Genomic DNA, 24,537 nt, shown 5'->3' with positions numbered 1-24,537 from the left:
TTACAAAACAATTAAAGCTCTTTTATTCTACAACATGAGGGCTCTGACATATTCCAGAAATCAAATTGACATCCAGTGGTTGCCACTGTTTTTAAAAAATCTTGGTTTTGGGGTTCAGATTAAAACAAGGCATGTTGTAGATTTACTGTTTAATTTATGATGATATTCTGTCAACAGTATATAACAAGGGAAAGGAAACATTCATCTGAGCTTTTCCATATGAAGTGCTAAAAGATGGCTGTGACGCGTAACGATTGATTATTTTTAATCTGTCGTTATGAAGTATAAACTAAGCTTGTTTTTTCACAAGGAAACTAAGCTTCTTCCTCCCCCCCCCCCCCACCCCGGCATACTTATTTCAGTGTCTTGGACCTACACTGCTATATACAGAAATTCAGAGGTAACTGGAAGGGTCTCCCATGCGTCTATCCTGGGACCAATCCTATTCAATTTATTTATAAATGATCTAGAGAAAGGTGGCAAAATTTGCAGATGATACTGTACTGCTCAAGATAGTTCAGACCAAAGTAGACTGTGAAGAGCTTCAAAAAGATCACACCAAACTAAGTTGATTGGGCAACAAAATGGCAAATAAAATTTAATGTTGATAAATGTAAAGTAATGCACATTGGAAAAAATAATCCCAACTATACATACAACTAGCCAATTAACCCGTCATAAAACAGGATTTTCGGGTCTCTCTCCACGTCGGTCTTCTCTCCTGAGCCTCTGGTCTCTTGCTCTATCTCTCTTTCTCCTCCTCCTGCTGCCCCCCCCCCCCCCCAGCTCTCCTCTGCCTTCTGCCTCTCTTTTGGTCTCTCTCTTTCTCTTCACCCCCTCCTGCCTCTCACTGTCCGCTCTCCTCTGTCTCCGTCGGGAATGCATGCTCGTCCAGGCCCTGTCCCCGGGTGTGTACGTCACCACCACGCCCCCCTTCACCTCCTACTGTGGTGTTTGGCTGACTTCTGTGTCGCTCAGCTGGGCTGTCATGTGGGAGCAAGCGCCGCAAACGGCCTCTCTCTCTCTCTCTCTTCTCCTCCTACTGCCTCGCCCTCTCTCTCTCTCTCAGCTCTTGTCTGCCTCCTGCCTCTCTCTCTGTCTTCCTTATTCTTCTCCCCCTCCTGCCTCTCACTCTGTGTTTCTCTTCTCCTCCTCCTGCTGTGTCTCTCTTACTCTCTGTCTTGCTGTCCTCCGTCTCCTCCGTTCTCCTCTCTATCTCCTCCATGTCTTCTGTGTCTGCTCCACTTTCCTCCTTCTGAATCTGGCACTCTTTCCTGATGTCAGAGACGTACGCTCGTCCAGGCCCCGCCCCCTGGCTGTTTCCTCTGGGCGGCACTGTTGCCTCCCGCCGTGGCACTCGGCTGACTTCTGCGCCGCTCAGCCGGGCGGGAGCAAGTGGCTGCTTGCGCTGCTTGCTCCCGCGCGACAGCCAGGCTGAGCAACGCAGAAGTCAGCCGAGTGCCACGGCGGGAGGCAACAGTGCCGCCCAGAGGGAACAGCCAGCGTTTCAGCATTACAGAGTCTCAGACATTGGGCTACTATATATATGATATGATGGGGACTAATTTAGCTACAACTGCTCAAGAGAGATCTTGGAGTCATTGTGGATAGTTCTCTGAAAACATCCATTCAGTGTTCAGCAGCAGTCAAAAAGCAAATAGAATCTTAAGAATCATTAAAAAAGGGATAGAGAGTAAGATGGAAAATATCTTATTTCCTCTATATAAAACTCTATATAAAACCATGGTACACCCACATCTTGAATACTGTGTACAGATGTGGTCGCCTCATCTCAACAAAATATACTGGTATTAGAAAAGGGTCAGAGAAGGGCAACAAAAATGATTAGGGATTTGGAACAGGTCCTTTGTGAGGAGAGATTAAAAAGACTTGGACTTTTCAGATTGGAAAAGAGGGCACTAAGGGGGGATATGATAGAGGTCTATAAAATCATGACTTGTGTGGAAAAAGTGAATAAGGAAAAGTTATTTACTTATTCCCACAATATAAGAACTAGGGGTCACCAAATGAAATTAATAGGCAGCAGGTTTAAAACAAACAAAAGGAAGTTTTTCTTCACTCTGCGCACAGTCAACCTCTGGAAGTTCTTGCCAGAGGATGTGGTGAAGGGCAGGACTTTAACAGGGTTAAAAAAAGAGCTAGATAGATTCATGAAGGTTATGTCTATCAATGGCTATTAGTCAGGATGGGTAGGAATGTGACCCTAGCCTCTGTTTGGAAATTGGTGACAGGGTAGGGATCATGTAAGGATTACTTGTTGTGTCCCCTCCCTCTGGGGCATGTAGTATTGGCCATTGTTGGCAGACAGGATACTGGGCTAAATGGACCTTTGGTCTGGTATGGTCGTTCTTATGTTCTTATATTTTTCACAAGGAAACTAAGCTTGTTTTTTTTTTTCCTTGTCATACTTATTTCAGTGCCATGGACCTACATTGCTATATGCAGAAATTCAGCTTTGAGATATTAACTGAAAGTCTCATTTGCTTCATGGTTTTCCATAGGTGTTCCGTAAACATCTTAAAATTATTATATAAAATTGTGATTATCCAAACATTGTTTTTAAAAAAAGATTGACAGTTATACAAGAGCTCAACTTTGAAGAAATTACTTTGACTGTGAAGAGCAGTACTTTGATTTATTGCCTAGTTTATCTGTATCGTTTTCCTGTTTTTGTATTTTTCATACTGTAAATGAAATACAAATAGAAATAATATGCAGGCTAATTGTAAAGATTTTCTAGGCATTACACTACATTAAAATGGGCTGGAAGAATTGTTCAGACCCAGTTATCTATAAATATTTGAAATGTTTAATGTGGCACAAAGGGTATATAGTGGAGTAATTGAAATCACAAAAAGGAAAACTATGCAGAAAAACACTCCTAATGGTAAGATTTGTTGTTCTGTAGAATAGTGTCCAATGAGTAGTGTGGGAAAAATATTATATGAGACATTAAAAATAAGACTGGACAGAGTGCTAAAAACATATTGAAAGCCCATTTGGATCAAACTTGTCTTCTGACAGTGTCTAATGCCAGATGTTTCAGAGGCAATGAACAGAACAGGGCACTTAACAAGTGATCCCTTCATCTTCTGTTGAAGGCAACTATCCTGCAATGGCAAATAGGAGGAGTAGGGCTCTGATTCTGAAATCATATCCAGGCAGTTAAGCACTCATCCACTGGGTCTTCCCATGGGTGTATGTCAACACTGCAGCTGGAAGTGCATCTCCCAACTTAGGAGGACAGACACATGCTAGCTCTGCACTAGCTAGCACACTAAAAATAACATTGTGGATGCTGTGGCAGGATAGTAGCTTAGGCTAACCACCCCTGTCTTAACCCCTGGCAGTTGGGTGGGTTGGACTCAGGAAACTAGCCCAAGTCACTGCCCCTCATGACATCTACACTGTTATTTTTAATATGTAAGTTCAAGCAAGAGCTAGCATAAGAGTCTGTTGGGCAGCAGACTTCAGTATAGCGGCACATGTGAAGGGTCTGCTCCCACCCAGAAACATGTACTTCACAAAATATTCCCCACTGAGGAGAAAGCTGCTTCATAATTGAAGTTGGTAGCTCTGCTCTTGAAAGAACGTCATTTGCCACTTTTCCCCCTCTCCTTGCTCCTATTTATATTGGATGAGAGTATGGATAATGAGAGCCTGAAGACTGCAGAGAGACACTCAATTTCCAGAGTTCTACTGTCTCCTAAAGGAGTTGTACAAACTGGAAGTGGTGATGTGCTTAGAATCTCTACTGTCATAAACTTTTTCTGTATGCAGGGTAAAAAGAAAAGTTAACATTGGGGCATATCTAGACTACGCTAAAGAGGATATACAAATTCCGCGGGAATTTGCATAACTTCTTTCGAGCTCACTTTCAAAAGCGAAAGTAATTAAGATGTGGTTTTGTCAACGAACCCTCCCGTTTGTTGACTAGCCGCTTTTCTTTTAAAAATGAGGTTTGCACAGCTTGTCGACAAATGGGAGGGTTCGCCGACAAAACTGCATCTTAATTACTTTCATTTTCAAAAGTGCCGCTTTTGAAAGTGAGCTCAAACGAAGATATGTTGCATATCTTTTTTTCAAAAGCCTAGGGTAGTCTAGATACGCCCTTAATGAAGAAAATAATATAAAAAATGGTAAATTATTTTGCATCTGACACTTCGTGCTGTACTTGGGCGAGAGCTGGAGGGTACTATGTGCAGCCCACATTTGAGCGAAGGGTGTCTCCTAGAACAGACAACAGAAATAGTTCAGTGCTCCAGGGCAGGGTGTTTCCCAACCCTCCACTGCAAAACAACACACCTACACTCCTCCACTGGCAACCAAAATGGAGAGGACAGCTCAGTGCATAGCAGGGAGGCCAGGGGGTCCAAATACTCCCCTGTACAAAATAGCATCATGCGCACACACGCATCACTGCCGTCTTCAAGCCAGATGCTGAGGAAGAGAAGAGGAAACCTTCCAGATGTTCCTCTGCTGCTCTCCCAGACCAAACTGTCCCCTTCCCAAAAAATTCCTCTCCCCATACTCCCCCACACATGTTCTCCATGCAGGCTCTTTCAGGCAAGGCAAGTAGACAGTGTTGTGTGCCCTGGAGTTGTCCTGAGGGGCCAGAGTCGGGAGAGGAGTGGAAAGATGCAGTTGGGGGAGCAGTGCCCTCATTCCCCCCCGATTCCATACCCTGAATGTGATGTCACAATGTGACAAATGTTGCTCCCATGTGGTGACTGTGTTGCTGGTTTTTGAGAGGACAGTTCACAGCAGGGAAAGTGTTTCCTGGAGAAATGTTGCTTGTAAGGTGTAGCTGCATTATTTTGTCTACTATATTTGGATACTGAGGTTGAGAGAGTCCAGGTGTTGTTTGCAGTTGCAGGACACCTATACTATCCAGAAGCATGAGTGATCTTGGAGAAATACTGGCTATATAATACTTTGCTAAGGTTTTCCATTGTATTAAAAATTCTGACTTATCTAGTACAGGCAGTCCCTGTGTTACGCAGATCCGACTTATGTCGGATCCGCACTTACGAACGGGGCTTTCTCGCCCCGGAGCTCACAGGCAGCGGGACCGCCCAGAGCGAGCGGTCCCGCCACCTCGACCTCCGGGGAGAGAAAAGCTGCTCCGGGTGCTTCTGGTCTGCTGGGGACCGTCTCCAGCAGACCAGGACACCTAGAGCAAAGCCGGGGAGGCGGAGGGGTCCCGCGCCTCTGAGGCTTTGCCACAGCAAAGCCGGGGAGGTGCGGGACCCCTCCGCCTTCCCGGCTTTGCTCCGGGTGTCCCTGGTCTGCTGGGGACCGTCTCCAGCAGATCAGGGACCGTCTCCAGCAGATCAGGCCAGAGCAAAGCCTCAGAGGCGCGGCACCCCGCCGCCGCTGCGGCTTTGCACCCCGTGTCCCTGGTCTGCTGGGGGGGGGGGGGCGCAGCTAGTGCCCCCGCCCCCAGCAGACCAGGCTTTTGTTGTGGACCCTGGGGTAGAGCAGCTGGGGTGCTGCTGGGTTGGTCCTGCAGGGTCCAGCTGTTCTGTCCCAGGCTCGAGATTCAGCCACTGTTGAAACTGATCAGTGGCTGATTCCAGGAAGCTGGGGGCAGAGCAATTCTGCCTCCAGCTTCCTGTAGTCCGCCTCTGGTCAGTTTCAGCAGCAGCGGCTGAATCTGGAGCCAGTTCCAACTTACATAAAAATTCAACTTAAGAACAAACCTATAGTTCCTATCTTGTACGTAACCCGGGGACTGCCTGTAGTAACTTTGTACAATTGCCTAGTTAATGTATTTTCACTCCATTCAAGAAAAGGAATGTGAGGCGGGATCATAGCTGTGAGCAGTGTAATCTGGGAAAGGGACAGATTCCAGAAAGTAGTCTGGGATTGTGGCTCATACAATCTTATCAGTTCCATTCAGATCTGTAAGCTTAGGAAGAACAGAGTTCATAAATTATTTATGTAGAACATAAACATATAGTTATGACTTATAGCACTGTAGAACTTTACTAAGAAGGGTTAGGAAATATCATTGTCACATACACAGTTAAATTCCTTTAACATAACATAATCTCATCAAAACACAATATCAAATCTTGAATTAGATATACCACCGTCCTATACTTTCAGGATTACAAATAGTGCTGTAAAACAACAACAAATTGTCTGGTAGCACTTTATAGACTAATAAAACATGTAGATGGTATCATGAGCTTTCGTGGGCAGAGCCTGCTTCTTCAGATGACCAGAGTGCTGTGCTTGCTTTCATTTCTGTTCTAACTACAAACAGCATGGGGCAGTGCATGTGTGGTTTATATAATACAGGCAGTCCCCGGGATACGTACAAGATAGGGACTGTAGGTTTGTTCTTAAGTTGAATCTGTATGTAAGTCGGAACTGGCGTCAGCCGCTGCTGAAACTGATCAGTTTCAACAGCGGCTGAATCTGGACGCCAGTTCTGACTTACATACGGATTCAACTTAAGAAACCCAGGCGTCCCCAAGTCAGCTGCTGATGAAACTAATCAGCGGCTGATTCCAGGAAGCCCGGGGCAGAGCAACTCTGCCTCGGGCTTCCTCTAGTCAGCCCCTGGTCAGTTTCAGCAGCGGCTGAATCAGGACGCCTGGGGCAGAGCAGCTGGGGTGCTGCCGAGTTGGTACAGTAGCGCCGAGGAGCGGCACTGCGGGACCAACCCGCGTCCTTCATGGCTTTGCTCCATCTCCCTGGGCTGCTGACCAGGGAGACGGGGAGCAAAGCCGCGGAGCACGCCCGCAGCGGGACAGCCCAGGCTTTGCTCCCGGTCTCCCTGGTCTTCAGGGAGACGGGGAGCAAAGCCACGGAGCACGCCCGCAGAGGGACAGCCCAGGCGCACCTGGGCTGTCCCGCTGTGGGCATGCTCCACGGCTTTGCTCTGCGTCTCCCTGGTCTGCAGGGAGACGGGGAGCAAAGCCTTGGAGCATTCCCGCAATGGGACAGGTCAGGTGCGCCCAGGCTGTCCCGCTGCGGGCGTGCTTCGCGGCTTTGCTCCCGGTCTCCCTGGTCTGCAGGGAGACGGGGAGCAAAGCCTTGGAGCACGCCCGCAACGGGACAGCCCAGGCGCGCCTGGGCTGTCCCGCTGCGGGCATGCTCCGCGGCTTTGCTCCGCATCTCCCTGGTTTGCTGGGGGGGGGCTCCCCCCCCAGCAGACTAGGGAGACGTGGAGCAGCTTTTCTCACCACGGAGGACGGGGGCGGCGGGACTGTAGCGCATCTGGGCGTCCCGCCGCTCCAGTCTTCCAGGGCGAGAAAAGCCCCGTTCATAACTGTGGATCCGACATAAGTCGGATCCACGTAACTCGGGGACTGCCTGTATATATAGTTGTGTCCTGCAATTTAAAGGTATTCGGAAATGGTACATAATAAGGACATAAACTGAACCTTTGACACTAATATTGATCTTTCTGTAACAGTTCCTTGACAAAATATGGTAAATTAAAAGTTTCTTTGTTCCTTGGAAGATTACTAAAAAGTTAAGGTTCTTTTTATTTCTTTCTGACAGGAGGGGAACATCATCTTTAAGTGCCAAGTATAATAGAACTAAGTAAACTTAGCCTTTGTCACAAAAAGAAAATTAACTAGAAATGAAAAACTTGCTTTTGAATTTTATGAAAGCATAGAAAAAGTAGTCAAACTTGAGAGAGGTGACTGATTGTTTCCATCTTATTTACGGAGGTATTAGAGTGGCTGCTGGTGTACAATAGCTGAATTATAAAAATAACTATAGAACCTTTTCTCTTAGGGTATCAAGACTGTTATCTTTTTCTTATGGAAAAATCGGAGGCAGTTTGGGTGTTTAACTGATTTCTATGACTATGTATTAATCCTCCCTATTTGTTAAACTCATATGTTTCAACAAACATTAAAAACATGGACTATTGTAGTATGTCATAGGGATGCTAAATTTAGATGAATCAACTAATTGATTAGTCTGTGGAATTTTCTTTGACTATTTGATTAGTTGATAAGGGCATATCCGCCTTTGAAACATAGCAAGAGCCCCGCTTTTGATACATTTCAAAAGCGGAAGCATCGCCAGTTCCCCACTGCACCCCTGTGCTTCTCCTCCCCCCCCCTTTTAAGCCGGCTCCCCCCAGCACTGGCTTCTGCTTCCCCTCCATCCCCTTGCTGCCTCTCTCTGATAGAGGCAGTAACGGAGGGGGGGAGTGACTAGTCGAGCAACTAGTTGACTATCCGATAAGCATATACTTATTGGATAGTTGACTAGTCGCTTACATCCCTAGTATCTCAATAGTACATACATTTTGTACTATGTTTTTGGTAACCTTGAAAGAATTGTTTATTAGTTCCAGTTTTCTGTGGTAAGTTTGATTAACAATTTTAGAATGTAGTTTTCCATTACTGCATTTTTGTAAGGTAGGACTGTACTTGTTATTTAATTTCTTATTCAGACTTATTTGGATGCAAGCATATTTTGTTATAAATACTATGTTTGGGTTTTTTTGCTTTCAGATGGCCTTCTGATTGTTGGTGTTCATTCAGCGAAGTTCCCAAATGAAAAGGTTCTTAGTAACATTAAAAGTGCTGTTCTTCGATATAACATTACCCACCCTGTGGTAAATGATGCTGATGCAACGCTTTGGCATGAACTAGATGTGTCTTGTTGGCCAACTCTGGTCATTCTTGGGCCTCGTGGAAATATGCTGTTTTCTCTTGTTGGAGAGGGGCACAAAGATAAATTATTTTTATTTACTTCTGTTGCGCTAAAGTTCTACAAAGAGAAAGGACAAATCACAGATAACAAAATTGGAACAAAGTTGTACAGAGACTCTCTGCCTTCTTCTGCCTTGCTGTTTCCTGGCAAAGTGACTGTAGACAATTCAGGGGATAGGCTCGTGATTGCTGATACTGGACATCACAGGATTTTGGTTGTCAGGAAAAATGGGCATATTCTACACACCATTGGAGGTAATAGTTACGTAAGTTTCTTAGGGTCATATTTGTGTCTTCAGAGAAATCTGTGCATTCTTTGTGTTCAGTGCTCAGCATATTGTAAACATTTGGAATTAATTGCAGATTTTTCAATATTTGATTTAAGCACTTTTCTTGCAACTCTTTGTCAAATAGTTTTTGAGTAATAAAATAACTTTTAGAACAAATCTGTATCAGACTCTTTGAATATACTTGTTTAACATACTTCATGATTCTAATTGTTAGAGTAACTTTGACTTTTTTATATTAATGTCAATATTCAATACAGATAGAGTATTGAATCTGCACAGACAGTTACTAGTTATAGATCACTTTGTGTACATGGTGCTGAACCTCCAGATAGCAGTTAATGTGTCACTCCTTCCTGGATGCCAAAAAGATGGAATCCACAGAAAGGGAGTGGGTATGCCAGGGAAAAGAGGTGAGATACTAACACCTCTCTCAGCCCACTTAATATGCTGCTAATACATTTCTTTTTAACGGAATCGTTGGCCCACCTGCTAAGTAGGGATTCCCTAGGAGCATTGCTCTTTAACATTCTTATGTAGTGTCTGCAACAAATTCATTGCAGCCTTGTGCTGTTGCACAGGAACCTAAAAGACTAGAAATTGTCTACAAACAGTTGTGAAACTGATTATTCATTACAGGTTGGTCCTCCCTGGTCTGGCACTCTCAGGACCTGACTGGTCACAGTTGAGGGATTTTTCTGAATCCGGGGAGGTCATTTCAGGCCTCCTTCTGCCACCTCCCCATGCCAATTCCCAACCCCTTCCCAGCCCAGCTGAGCTGATACTGGCTCCCTCACAGCCTAACAGAGCCATGCTTATAGCAGCCCAGCTATAAGCAATCCTACTGACAACTACTGTTGACAGATTTTGCTATGGATCTGATGCAAAACCATTAACATCAATTAAAAGTTTCTGTTGACATCAGAGGACTTTGGTCTTATATTGATTTTTTCAATTAATGTGCCATTGAATAACACATATTTCATGGTAGGATGTTGAAGCTATTAAACAATGCCAGTAATACTAAAGTTTTAAAAACAAGACCCTTACATGAATGAAAGTAGATTAAGAAGGCAGAGCATAATTATCCAAGTTAAAAAATCTGACCAAGACACCAACATCAATACCTCTGCTGTTGTGAAAGCTGCTAAGTGAACTCATATGATCAATTGTAAGAATGTTTTTGATCTGTAAGATGGCATCTCCAACAGCAAGGTGTTCCTTAATATGATGTTGGATTATCCATTGAATAGTGAATCAAAGAGAAGAATACTATCTATTTAATCAATAAGACCACTTCCTGTCATCCTGTGCAGTTCCCTGAAGGTCTTGCATACAAGTACTTTTTGAGCTTGAGTCTGCAAAACAAGTTAATTTTTACATTGTGAAATCCTCATCTTTGCTGTCTGTAAACCCAAAACTGTCACCTTACAATTTATAGGTAGAAGTTAATAAAAAATGTATTTTAGTGACTCAGTAAAAGAGGTGTGGGCAGAAAACAATAAAGTAAAGATTATAATTCAGTAATAAGTGTTGGTATCCAGTGAGGTTAAAATAACTGAATTTGCATCATAAATCGTGATGCACTATTATTACATTGTACATAGAAATGTCTTACCATGACAGCTGCAATAAATTCATATTACAATGTACTTTGTCTTTCATTGTAACATACGATACTTAAGTTTGCCGTTCTCTATGTAGATCATGATGCTCTTCCCTGTGCTTATCATGCTGTCTAGAAGGCTAAGCATGCTACCCTTTATATACAGTGCCATACCTCTTTGTTGCTAACAAATAGATCAAAAACTGTTTAGTTCGATTTTCATCTTCTCAAGAACACTAAATGAGTGAAGAAAATAAAAGTAAAGAACTAGTTTGTAGCTAGTTTGCTTTAGTTTGATGTAACCAGGACTAAAATCCTGAGGGATGACTTTTCTGAAACTGTCTTCTGAGTACAAGAGAAGAGAAGAGATTTGGAATTCCAATAAAAGATATTGTGATTATTGCTTGAGTGGAGAACCCATGTATGCTTAGAATTTGAGGAAAAAGAATAAAGCAGCATATCAAACTGTGTCATTGCTGTTGCACAGCAAAATGATTCTAAAATGAAACTATACAGAAGAGATCTAAAAAAAACTGAACTGTGTGTTGAGCTGCAAAAGCACCTTCTGGAAAATGTTTAAATCTGTAAAATAATTGTACATGTGATTCTTTACTGTTTTCTTTTTTTCTGGTGTGAAATCTTACTCATTTGGTTTGTATGTGTTTAGGACCAAACAGTGGGAGAAAGGATGGAAGTTTTTCAGAAGCAGCATTCAATTCACCGCAAGGAGTGGCTATAAAGAATAACATTATTTATGTAGCTGATACAGAAAACCATCTGATTAGAAAGGTAACATTTACATTTAAAAGCAAGGTAAGGGATAACAATCCAAATTCTATTCCCAGTTGCACAGATGCTAATTGGCATCGAAGAAATTATTCACAAATTATGCTGTGTAACTGAGAACAGAATATGGCCCAGTATTTTTTCAGTAACTAAACAAATATTTTGGCCAATTTTTTTTAAGGAAACTATGTCCACTTTTGCTGTAATTAAATGCTTTAAAACAATTAATTACAGCAATTTAATACTTTTTAAATTGAAAATGTAGTAGTAATTGAAATAATTTGTGCCATGACATTTTTTCCAATAAAAGGCTGCACACATGATTGGTCCTGACAATCCCATGATTTGCGTATTAATTCGCTATGAGAAATATCCAGTGTTCGTTATGACTATAGAAATTGTTTTCCCTTCATTTCAAATTACAAACCTAACATCAGATTTTTGCATACCTGTGGTGTGGTGCTGTGGTAGAATGGGTCGATAGTGTTTGTAGAGCTATACAATAGAGGAACAAGCCAGAACTAATCGTTTATATTATTATTAGAAGATTTACCCAGCATTGTTCAGGTCCTTAACTGAATTAATTTTTCTTTTTTGGAAAATAAAATGAAAATATACATGCTTCATTTAAATCATTGCCTCTCCATGGGGGAGGGATGCATGTACCCCCGCTGGGGCAATTCTACGTTTGTTTTCCCCCTGTGCTCTCTAGCCAGAGTAAGGAATGCAGAAAACTACAGATGTCAACATGTAGACGACTACACGATTAACCGATGAGCATGGGCTTTATCAGTTAATCTTGTCAACTACACGTACTCCACCCCTCTTGCTGTCTCTGTATCAGTCAATGGGGGGGGTGAGAATGGGAGCTGGTGCCCAAGCACTGGATCTACCTGCCCTCTTCCACCTCCGTGCCACTGCCTCTGATAGAGAGGTAGCAGCGCGAAGGGTGAGAGAGGCAGGTAGGAGCTGATACACACGGGGAACCGGCTTTCAAGCAGTCTCCCCACACATGCCAGCTCTGTGGACCTACCTGCCCCACCCCCTTGCTGCCTCCTACAGAGGTGGGGGCAGGCAGGTGACAGTGCTGGGAGGAGCCAGCTTAAAAGCCGGTTCCCCCAGCATCAGCTCTACGGTGCCGCCTTCCCCCCCGTCCCCTCATGTGGCCCAGGTTTCCCATGGACAGAGGCTGCTCCGCAGCAGCAACTCTGTCCGTGGAGTGTCTGAGCTCCCCACAGACAGAGGCTGCTCTGGAGCTCAGACCCCCTGCAGACTGGGGCTGCTGCCACCCCATGCTGCTGCCTCATCAGAGGCAGCAGTGAGGGGCGGTAGGCAGGAGCCAATCTTTGTGGGAAGCCAGTTTTTAAACTGGCTCCCATTGCAGACCAGTTCCTGCCTGTGACCTCATACTGTTGCCTCTGATACAGAAGGACTATCGAATAGTTGTGTAACCACTAACATTTCATGCGGTTACACAAGTATTGAATTACACACTATCTAACATCCCTACAGCAAACTACACTTTCCCCTCACTCCTTGACGAAGGGGAACAACCAGTGATGTTCCTGTACGAATCGGGGCAGGAGGATAGGGAAGAGGGATTCATCCATCTTGCCTCTGTCACAGCTGAATTCTCCAACCTGGCATTCCGAGTGTAGGTAATGGGTGCCAGCTAGAAAAGAAAAACACTGTCACTGGACAATGATCCCTCGCTTTCACAGGCCTTGGGAGGTAGGCCGGTCCTTGCCCACAGACAACCCGCCAACCTGAAGCATATTCTCACCAGCAACTACACAGCGCACCATAATATTTCGAACTCAGGAACCAATCCTTGCAACAAACCTTGGTGCCAACTCTGCCCACATATATACACCAGCAACACCATCACAGGACCTAACCAGATCAGCCATACTGTCACTGGTTCATTCTCCTGCACATCTACCAACATAATATATGCCATCATGTGCCAACAATGCCCCACTGCTATATACCTCGGCCAAACTGGACAGTCCCTACGTAAAAGAATCAATGGACACAAATCTGATATTAGGAATGGCAACATACAAAAACCTGTAGGGGAACACTTCAATCTTCCTGGACACACAATTGCAGATCTAAAGGTAGCCATCCTGCAGCAAAAAAACTTCAGGACCAGACTTCAAAGAGAAACTGCTGAGCTACAGTTCATCTTCAAGTTTGACACAATCAACTCTGGATTAAACAAAGACTGTGAATGGCTTGCTAACTACAAAAGCAGCTTCTGCTCTCTTGGAATTCACACCTCCAGATCAGCTGCTAGAAGTGGGCCTCATCCTCCTTGATTGGATCCACCTCGTCATGTCCAGCCTGATCCTGGCCTGCATATTTATACCTGCCTCTAGAAATTTCCACTACATGCATCTGACGAAGTGGGTCTTTGCCCACGAAAGCTTATGCTCCTACACTTCAGTTAGTCTATAAGGTGCCACAGGACTCCTCATCGCTTTTGCAGATTCAGACTAACACGGCTACCCCTCTGATACTTGACTGTCACATCTTGTCTCTCTGCAATTCCTAGAGACAAAAAATAAGTTTTCTTGATTTCAGTTTCCCCTGAAATACATTCAGTATTGCTTCCACCAAGTGTCCAAATCTTTTTCCAGGAAGAAATCACTTGGAATCTCTTCCCTGAGGGCAAAACTCCCCAACCTCCTTTCATTAAGGAGTTGGAAAAACAAACAAGCACTCTGTCACAGAGACCAATGAACCTGTGCCCTCTCTCCAGTAACATGTCTGCAGTCAGGTACTTAAGTTTAAGGACACACAAGATCAAGCAATACTGGTTAACAGAACAAAAAAAAAATAAAACACTTTTATTATTAAAACAAGACTATTGTTGCAAGCATAGTGAATGATGTTAAAAAGTCATGTATTGAAACAAAATTCAGGGATTCTCCCTGGGATTAATTCTTGATTCCAAGAGAGAAAAACAGATGACAGTTAACTAGCTCACACACAATTTCCAAACCCCAAACAAGAAAAACAATAAACCTGATGGATTACCTAAACGTTTTCCTACTCACGCATTCTGAGGAATCCAGGGGATCTTTTTGGGGGGAGTTCATTTCTTCCCTCTGTGTCTGGAGAAGATTTTTCTCTCACACACATGCAAAGGAGACCGCTTCCCCCAGTTTGAAATTCTTAAGCTGCATTTCATTGGCTCAATGCCCAGCCCTCTCCCTCAGGTGCAGAATAGCTTACGGTTAGCTTAACCCTTTCCTCACTCTCCAGGCAAGTTAGGCTCCCCTTTGCAGCTCCCATTCATGACAGCCTCCTTACAGGGCACTTGAGATTGGGAGACTCAGGGCTAGGGCAGTCCTGGACAGTGAACGTAGGGAGGAGGGAGACCCTAGCCAGCCCTTTTCACCTGCTTTGTGATTCTGTCTCTTCTGTATGGGTTTTCTGAGAAGCAATCCCATTCAGGCACATCCCATTTTCCTGCCACAGCAGCTTGGGACTAGGTGAGAAGCGCCTGTCCATGACTACTTCAGCTGCTGCAGGCACAGCTGGGAGAGGGATGCATGTCTCCCAGCTGGGGGGACAAACAGACATACAGATAAACTCACCAAAATATATAGTAGATTGTAGAAAATCATTTACTTTGCACATTATGGGTTCGTCTAGACTACATTCCTCTATCAAAAGAGGAATGTAAATGAGCCTGATCGAAAGTGCAAATGAAGCATGGATTTAAATATCCCGCGCTTCACTTGTATACTTGCATTCGATTGCTGTTTCGAAAAAGGGTTTTTCAAAAGTGAAACCACAATCTAGACTCATTTTTTCAGGAGTACGGGTTCTTTCGAAAAATGAGGGTTTTTTTTAAAGAACCTCGTCTAGAGTGTGGTTTCACTTTCGAAAAACCCTTTTTTGAAACAGCGATCAGATGCGAACATGCAAATGAAGTGCAGGATATTTAAATCCATGCTTCATTTGCACTTTCGGGCTCATTTACATTCCTCTTTCGACAGAGGAATGTAGTCTAGACGAACTCTATGATACATGCTATGTTTTGTTGTGTGTTTTTTAAAAACACAATATTAGAATTTTATTTAAAACTAAAACATAAGTTGTCCTTTGTTTACCCACTCTCTTTTCTAAAGAAGATGATTATATTTCTTTAGATGCCTTGGCTTAATCATGACAGGCAGGTCATTTGAGTACAGATGGATAATAAATTGAGGCTTTTCAATAAGACTACCATTTTAGCACAACTGTTAATTGTCTTGTAAAATGCCTGACACTCAAATAGGCAGTCAGTTTCTGTCTGTAGGCAACTTGTTACATTTCAGACTCTATTTTATGGCAAGGCTATACTGAAGCTAAAGGTATAATTCCCAGTTTCTGTAGACATAACTGCTCTAGCCCTGATCAAACTATCATGTTAAATTAGTAGAAGTGAAACATCCATGGCATGAGCAGTGAAGTGGAGTGGGCTAATCACCCATAAGAATGGTTCTATATGAAACCATATATATATATATATAGAATGGTTAGCCCATTTTGCATATTACAAAACCACAGTGTTATTTCTGTTTTTAGTGCACTAACGCTATGAGAGTTAGCACAGGTGTGCTTGCCCAAGTGGAAAATTTCATCTCCTGCTGCTGTGTAGATACACTTAGACATCTAGGTCAGTTAGCTAAGGAAAAAGCCAGTATCACCACCTGTCAAATCATTGTATATATTACCTTTTTTCTTCATAGATTGACCTTGAATTAGAGAGGGTGAATACTGTAGCAGGCATTGGAACACAAGGCACGGACAAGGAGGGTGGAGCAAAAGGAGAGGAGCAGCCCATCAGTTCACCATGGGATGTGATCTTTGGAAATTCAGGTATTGTATCGAGTTTGAAATTTTACCCGTTTAAATCAGTATGAGTGGTTGCCAGATATATTTTTTTTTTTACTAATTGTTTAATTCTTGTATGTAAAATTTGTTTTCATAATCAGGCCTAATGAACTATGGCTTCATACATACAGATATCATCCTTTTCTGCAGAGAGCAAATTGAGGAGTTTTAGCATAAAAACATAAGACCTGAGGAGAACTTTGTGAATTGTAGTAGGCTGAATAATCCTTCAGCTCAGACGCTAGAGAGAGTCACGATCACTGGCTCTAAGCCAATGAATTGCACAAGGATCATTCAGGCAGCAACTATAATTTAATAGGAACTTTTAAAGTGTATGTATACTTTAGAAGGCTAATGCATTGCCTCTCTACTGTAGTTTATACAGAGATCTCTAACCACTTGTAAACATTAAGATTTAGTAAATGAAAGTGACACCAATTTCAGATTTGCTATGCCATTTAATCATTCCCAGATCCATGGCTAAAAGCATTATTAGATGGAAAGACTGTTATCAACTCTTTCAGTCAACCCGACTGAAAGAATTGGGTTTGTTTAGTCTGGAAAAGAGAAGACTGAAAGGTGACATAATGATGGCTTTCAGGTATCAGAAAGATTGTTACAAAGAAGAGGGAGAAAAATTATTTTCCTTAGCTCCTGTTGATAGGACAAGAAGTAATGGGTTTAAATTGCAGAAAGGGAAGTTTAGGTTGGCTATTAGGAAAAACTTCTGTCAGAATGGTTAAATACTGGAATAAATTGTCTAGGGAAGTTGTGGATTCTCTGTCATAGGAGATTTTTAAGAGCAGTTTAGACAAACACCTTTCAGGGATGGTCTGGACAGTGCTGGGTCCCGTCCACGAGTGCAGGAGCCTGGACTGATCTTTTGAGATTCCTTCTAGTTCTAATAGTCTATGATTATGTGACTCAGTGTGATCTTTCATGAACCACCTGGATTAAAAATTAAAGCTCTATACAACTGATAAGACAGAAAACAACTCAGTTTCCCAAAGATATATAATATTCTTTTCTTTCTCGGTATAGCTGATACACATTTGAGCTTGACATCACATAACTGTACTGTGATTTACTATTTTACCTTTTCACTCAATATCTCTTCCAATGTGATTTAGCAGCTACTATTTCAAGATCCATAACAACTAGAAACCAATACTTTATACCAATATAAAGTTAGGAGTCCCAGCCATTCAGTTGGTATAAAAAGATGACTTCTAACACAGATCTTCTAAATAATCCTCTAATAAGGTCAGAATTTGAAGGTATAGGCCAGGGTGGGCAAAAGGGCCTCCGTGGGCTGGATCCGGCCCACCAAGTGGGTTAATCCAGCCCACGGAGGTCCTGCCACTCCCCCACCTCCTGGCCAATTGAGGCCTGGGGGCGGGTGAGCCCACAAAGCTTCCTCCCGCCCTGCGAGGAGCACACGGCACTTCAAAGTGCTACACGCTCCTCATAGGGCGGAAGGAGATGTCATGCACTCCCCCCGCCCTGAAGCCCTGGTTGGCCTTGGGGTGGGGGAGTATGCAAAGCCTCCTTCCGCCCCGCGAGGAGCACACGGCACTTTGAAGTGCCGCGTGCTCCTCGCAGAGTGGGGGTAGGGTAGGAGGAGGCTTCGTGCACTCCCCCACCCTCAGGCCAATCAGGACCTGGGTGCAGGGGAGCTGCTTGAATCTTCTTTCACCCTGCCCAGTACCTGTGATGAGCACGGCACTTCAAAGTGCCATGTGCTCCTCGCAGGGCAGGAGGAGGCTTCCTGCACTCCCCCGCCCCCAGGCCCTGATTGGCATGAGGATGGGGGAGAGTGTAAGGCCCCTTCCCGCCCTGCCAGGGGCGTGGGTGCCTAGTGGCAAAGGGGCAATCATGGTCTGGGCGTGGGGTAGCCCAAAAAGCATCCTGGCCCCGCCTCTTCTTTCGCGGCTCCTGGCCAAAAAGTATGTCCACCCGTGGTATAGGCAAATAAGAATGAGTTGAGTCTGATATCTCTAATTAGAAGTACTTTGGTGGACCCATTATAAATGCTTTCAGGACAGTAAATTTTCTAAGGCCTAATCTTGGGTCAGCTATCAGAGAAAGACAATCGGAGAGTGAATTTAAATCTGTATAATAGAGAACGATACCACCAATGGGCTTGGTTATTGGGAAGCATCACAGGTAACTTCACCCATATGTATTATTAACATTTTTAGTCTCTCTTGTATTTGTTCTACATAATCTTTCTGGTCTGTGTGGTTTCTGTCCAGAGTTTTTTCTCTATGTGATAGTGGAATGCCTATAAAATGCCCACACATTAATGTGAAAGGAATACCTTGCCTTATACAGTGTGGTGTAGAGATGTGAATGTTTAACCAGTTGTGGTTAACTGGTGGGAGCTGGACCAGTCCCCTTCCTGCCACGGATAGGAGCGCTCCAGCCCACCTGAGCAGTTCTGCTGCTCCATTTAATTGGTTAACTGGTTAAACAGAATTTGATATCCCTAGTGTGGTGTAGCTAGAGGTTGAATCTTCTTACAGTTATCCTGACTGGTTTTGCCATTCTGCTTTAGTTTGGAAGATGATATAATGAGTAGCCAATTACCCTGATTATATGGGGATGGCCTTTTCTGGGACCCTTGGGACCATACAATACTCTGAACTGGGATAAGAAGATATACACAGTCTCAAAACATGCTGTGTGCCACCCCTTTCTGTAACTTAAGCTGCTTACTGGGGCAGTTTGAAGTGTCCAACTAGGCAAGTATATATGGTGCTTATAATTTATTTCATGGTACTAGCCTCTATTTCTGTCAGGTGTGAACAAAATCTGTTTATTTTTTGTTCTTTAAAGATAGCCTTGATTGTTAAATGAGGCATTAACTGATGGGTTCTTTGTGAGAGACAAGAATAGAAGTTGTGGGTAACAGCCTAGGCATCTGACACATTAAAATATAGTATTTGATTTTCCACTGCCTTTCACCCTCTGATTTGGTAGCATTTTACATTCACATTTCACACATTTCATTATATGCAATCATTTATAGGCAGTAGAGAATCAGATCTGCATGGTGTTTACCTTCATGACATGTTGATTCTTGAAACAGTTGCCAGATTTTTTTATATGCCAGTTTTTGTAAATGCTTTTACTTCAGAACTTGTGTAGATTTTTTCAGACTGATTTGGGTCTTAGCAATCAGGTGTCTATTTGCATGTGTGTTGACTAAACTTAAATCACTCGTTTTATTTGTTTATCTTTTTAAAAAAATGTTTAGTACTTCTCTAGTGCCAACTGAACAGCCCTAAGGACTAAAGTCTTTTAGCTGTCCACGGAATAGACACAGCAGGGACATCAGCAAGGCCTGTTTTCCTGATGTTCTGCTAGTTTGGTGAGAGAGTAGCTCTTTAGGCCCATCTGGTCCTTTGGCATCTCTTTTGAAACTGATGAGAACCAACTGTGACATTTTTAGCTATGTATTGTCTAGAACAGCGATTCTCAAGGTGAGGCTTGAGAGTCACAAGTGACTCTTTAATGTGTCTCCTGTGGGTCCTCACCATACAAAATATTAAAAATCTGTTTGATACAATTATTAACCAGTCTAAGTCCTTAACCAGTAAGGATGCTCTTGTTATCTTATTAGCCAATTAATTTATCAACTTGCACTAAGTTATTAACTTACTTGCTGTGAAAATAATATATATAATAAAGTGTGTGTGTGTGTATTTCCCCTGTCATACTGTTTAAATATGAATATATAGTACGACAGCCAGCTACTACTGTGGCTCTTTTGGATAATGTTGATCATTAATTCGGTTCCTGAACCACTGAGGTCTAAATATCACTGCTCTAGAAACTGATCAGTGACCACAAAGTCATTTTGCTTGATGGAGGCTATTGAACAGCCTTTCAGATCATAATAATATATATTTATTACCAGCATAGGCCAAATTTGTACCAAGACTCAAAGATGATGATCTACATTCCATTTCCAGTCTCCCTTGATCAGTGCTATTTGTATTACTGAAGCTATATAAAGGATGTTCAGATTTATCTTGTATAGTATTCAGAAAATATTACAATTTTAATCATAATATTTTTAAATGTGAAATAAGATGAAGTATGTCACATTTAAGATTTTATGGAAGCACAAGTCAATGTAAACTACTTCACCTTAATGGTAGTATGTGATTTGGTATGTTAGAATATGTATTCATTATTCAATTAATGCTACGTAAAATACAATTTTGTAGGAAGTCTTCACTATTCTGGCCAACGAAACATCGAGGTTTCAGTTCCAGGCAGCAATTCAGCCATCCTGCTGTGTTTTTAGTGTGCTGTGTTAAGATAAGCAATACTAATGTTCACTGTGCATTGGGAATTGATGTCTGCGTTGTGGACTTGGATAGATGAAATAAAAGACCATATTTTCAGAAGTTACTTTGTGCATGTCCAAATGCCAGCAGATTTATACTGTCTCTAAATTGCATGTGCAGCAAGTGTCTCCAAGTAAGTTGGGAGTTACACATGAGCAAATCAAGGTTGATGATTTGACTTGTGTTGCTAACTGGCATAATGTATGGAACGCAGAACACAAAGCACACATTTTTCATTTTCCTGAATGCTCTGTCGTCTAAAGTATGATGTGCATAACTTAACTATGCCCCAGATGCACAAGGAGATTTTTTTCCAGATCATAGATATACTGACTACATGGGGCTTTGAACAAGAGACAGTTGTGGGTCTCTTTTTATATGCCAAAAGCCATGATATTAAGGGTATGGAAGGCAGGCGAAGAGGCTTAAATGCTTAAACTCTGTATATATTGTACTAGATACTTAAAATATAAAACAACTTGTGCTGACCTTTTTCAAAGTCTCATAGAAAAAGGTCACCTCTAAAAGTAAACCACCTTTTCGATATCAGTCTGTTATTTTAAGAGATTAATCTTTCTCTATAAACTAATTTATTGTACGCATTTGAACATTAAAAGACTTCCATGTTTTTTAAATTCCTGTGTGTTTCACTGGAGAACAAAAACTACTTCAAATCTTTTATATTCATTTAAATGACATACTGTTTATATTGGCATATTACTGGTGCTCTTATAACATTAGATCACTTAGTGGTCTGTTCTATTTCAAAATGTTCATCTTCAGAGGTATGAAGTGTGTGTGTTGGTATTGAATTCCAGGTAATGCAGGATCTGATCAAAATCCTCTTTGGATCAGGCACTTCCTAAGTTTTCGTGCCTTGATAATTCAGGAAAGGTGTCTTGTATCAAAATTATTAATCATAAGCTGTTGCTGTGGATTTTGAATCTTATGTTTCATAAAATGTGTTCTGCTACTTGTTTAAATTCTGTGTGTTTTCTGCTGTTTTTACAATATATCAAGAGGCAGATTTCTGAATTCAGGTGTGAAATGCTGTGTAATATAGGTGGTCTGGCCATCCTAGAAAGCATGGCAGAATTTTCATTTAGAGGATAAGCCATTTAAACAATCAGATAAGCAAAATGGAAGGAAATGAGTACACTAATTGATATTATTCTAGGATCATCAATATGGCCTTTGTATAAAGATCTGTACTTCATGGATTTATCCAGGACCTGAAGGGAAGATACATTGTATACAATCACACATTTAAAGCACACAAATGGTGATGGGAAAGCAAACCACTTGGTACTTGGAGCACATTTCATCAAGGATCTCAGTGTCTTTTTTTTAATCAGGCTCACATCATAATTGTGAGGTTAGTTATTTTGTATCCCCATTTTACAGTGAGCATAAACTGAGGCAAAGTGATTATGTGACTGCTGAACCACCATAAGAAAACTGAAACAAATATATTTTTTAAGGCAGGGAATTTTATGAAGACAAGGCAAATGATTAAAGGTTGATATAATCCTGTTTTATCTGTGATTTACTTGTTGAGCCCATTGAAATGTAGCTTTTGTCTAATTACTAATTTTTAAGAGAACCCCATGGGTTAAATCCTGGCCTCACTATAGTCAATGACAAAACTCCCATTGACTTAAATTGATTAGAATTTCACCCCATGTTTTCATAAGGAGAGGTGTGCCTTTAAAATGTATTATTAATTACTGTGAACTTTTTAAGTCCTCTTCTATTTTTATTCAGTGGCTGTTGAAAGCAAGTGAATGCCCAGTTGATCTAAGTGTGAAATGTTCTTGATAGCTGCATTCTTACTGGAAGGAACAGAACTGTGACCCATGTTTAGTGACATAGCTGTGAGCTTTAGATTCCAAAATTCAGCCTTGAACTACATGATTTGCATCTATTTATAGAAACACCAAGTATTGACAACGCTTTCAGTAAACTAATTACAAGTTCATACTTTCTTCAAACCACTATAAGTTTTATGTGGATCAAATTTAAATGAAACTTCAGTACAGGCAGTCCCCGGGTTACGCGGATCCGACTTATGTCGGATCCGTACTTACGAACGGGGCTTTTCTCGCCCCGGAGGACGCGGGCACCGGGACCGCCCAGACGCACCGCGGTCCAGCGCCCGCGTCCTCCGGGGCGAGAAAAGCTGCTCCGCATCTCCCTGGTCTGCTGGGGGGGCCCCCCCAGCAGACCAGGGAGACGTGGAGCAAAGCCGCGGAGGACCCGGGCGGCGGGACCGCGGTGCGTCTGGGCGGTCCCGCCGCCCGGGTCCTCCATGTCTTTGCTCCGCGTCTCCCTGGTCTGCTGGGGGTCCTACCCAGTGTCTCCCTGGTCCGCGGAGGACCTACCCGGCAGCACCCCAGCTGCTCTGTCCCAGGCGTCCAGATTCAGCTGCTGTTGAAACTGATCAGCAGCTGATTCCAGGAAGCCCGGGGCAGAGCAACTCTGCCTCAGGCTTCCTGTAGTCAGCCACTGGTCAGTTTCAGCAGCGGCTGACTTGGGGACGCCTGGGGTAGAGCAGCTGGGGTGCTGAGTCTGGACGCCAGTTCCGACTTACATACAGATTCAACTTAAGAACAAACCTACAGTCCCTATCTTGTACGTAACCCGGGGACTGCCTGTATTTCATAAACAAGAACAAATTCTGTAGCCTTTAAAAGGCAAATAATGTAAGATTTTTCCATGTTTCCATTAAGGGACTCTTTACAAAAATTACATTATGTGGGGAGATGCTATAATTTTTCTGAATTATTTCTGATGACTCACTCAAGTTGATAAATGGTATTCAGTTAACAGATGCGTCTTGATTTCTTAGACTATCAAAGCACAGAAATAGCTCTGAACCTTGGCTCTCTATTATCACACACAGTTTGACTATCTTAGGCTCTCAGAACGCACATTTCTCGTGACCTCATTACACAACGTGTATTCTAATTTGCAGAATATCTTGTAATAGAAATATAATTGGAGTCTAGTTGTAGGGGCAATAGATATATTTATGAATGAGATCCCAAAATTCCTAGATATGTATTTGTAAATGAAGACCCTGAAGTTTTTCTTTAAAATACTCTAGAGAATAAAATAAAAAATGCTTAATAGTTGGACAGGGCTGGACAGATGAGTAGAAGTATAGGATGAGATTTTATTTCCCGTATCAAAAGCACTTAAAAAGAAAAATCCTTTTGAGAAGTCACAAGAAAAGGTCATGCCATGAACAAGTAGAGTAGCCAGGAAACTTCACTGTTTTGGAAAGATTTCACAGTTTGCGATATCCTTGTAAACTGTATGAAACAGACATCTTTTGCCTTCAGACTATGTAATTAAAAAATTTGAACAGAGGACATTAATACATTTTGTGGCAAATTTAGATTCCTAAGCACTATTTGATTTCTGGATTTTTTTTCTTTATTTTGAATGCCAGATGCATAATTCCCAAAAATAAACATGTTTCATGACTCCTAAAAAGATTTTTATGTCATCTTCTATTATTATTTGATGGTAAATGTTCTTTGGACTGCTAAATATCTAGTTTAAGGGGGAAAATCCCCATTATTTCTGCTCAATTTTAATATATTTATATTTTTAAAATAGATTCAAACAAGATGTGTAGGCATGCTTACCTCTCTATCTTTGATTTTTGTGTAGTACTCAGAGCATTTAAATGTTAAAGTAGAACTGCATGTTGATGTTAATAATGGGCTCAACTAGGGTATGTCTACACTACCCTCCTAGTTCGAACTAGGAGGGTAATGTAGGCATACCGCACTTGCAAATGAAGCCCGGGATTTGAATTTCCCGGGCTTCATTTGCATAAACTGGGCGCCGCCACTTTTAAATCCCTGCTCGTTCGAACCCTGTGCCGTGTA

At 42.3% G+C, this 24,537-nt stretch overlaps 1 protein-coding gene across 2 annotated transcripts in view; it reads left to right on the top strand.

The window, feature by feature from the left end:
• NHLRC2 (NHL repeat containing 2) overlaps positions 1-24,537 on the top strand; it is a 58,932-nt gene that overhangs the window by 16,866 nt on the left and 17,529 nt on the right. For both annotated transcript variants that reach the window (XM_089780206.1, XM_006134970.5), the window contains exons 3-5: positions 8,511-8,966; positions 11,272-11,393; positions 16,136-16,265. In XM_089780206.1, the coding sequence (XP_089636332.1) occupies positions 8,511-8,966; positions 11,272-11,393; positions 16,136-16,265 (708 nt within the window). The remainder of the gene's footprint in view (positions 1-8,510; positions 8,967-11,271; positions 11,394-16,135; positions 16,266-24,537) is intronic.

The sequence above is a fragment of the Pelodiscus sinensis genome, chromosome 8 (assembly GCF_052426305.1).
Source record: "Pelodiscus sinensis isolate ZL-2025 chromosome 8, ASM5242630v1, whole genome shotgun sequence".
Classification (NCBI taxonomy): domain Eukaryota; kingdom Metazoa; phylum Chordata; order Testudines; family Trionychidae; genus Pelodiscus; species Pelodiscus sinensis.
The sequence above is the reverse complement of the archived record's forward strand: the minus strand, read 5'-3'. Positions and strand labels throughout refer to the sequence as shown.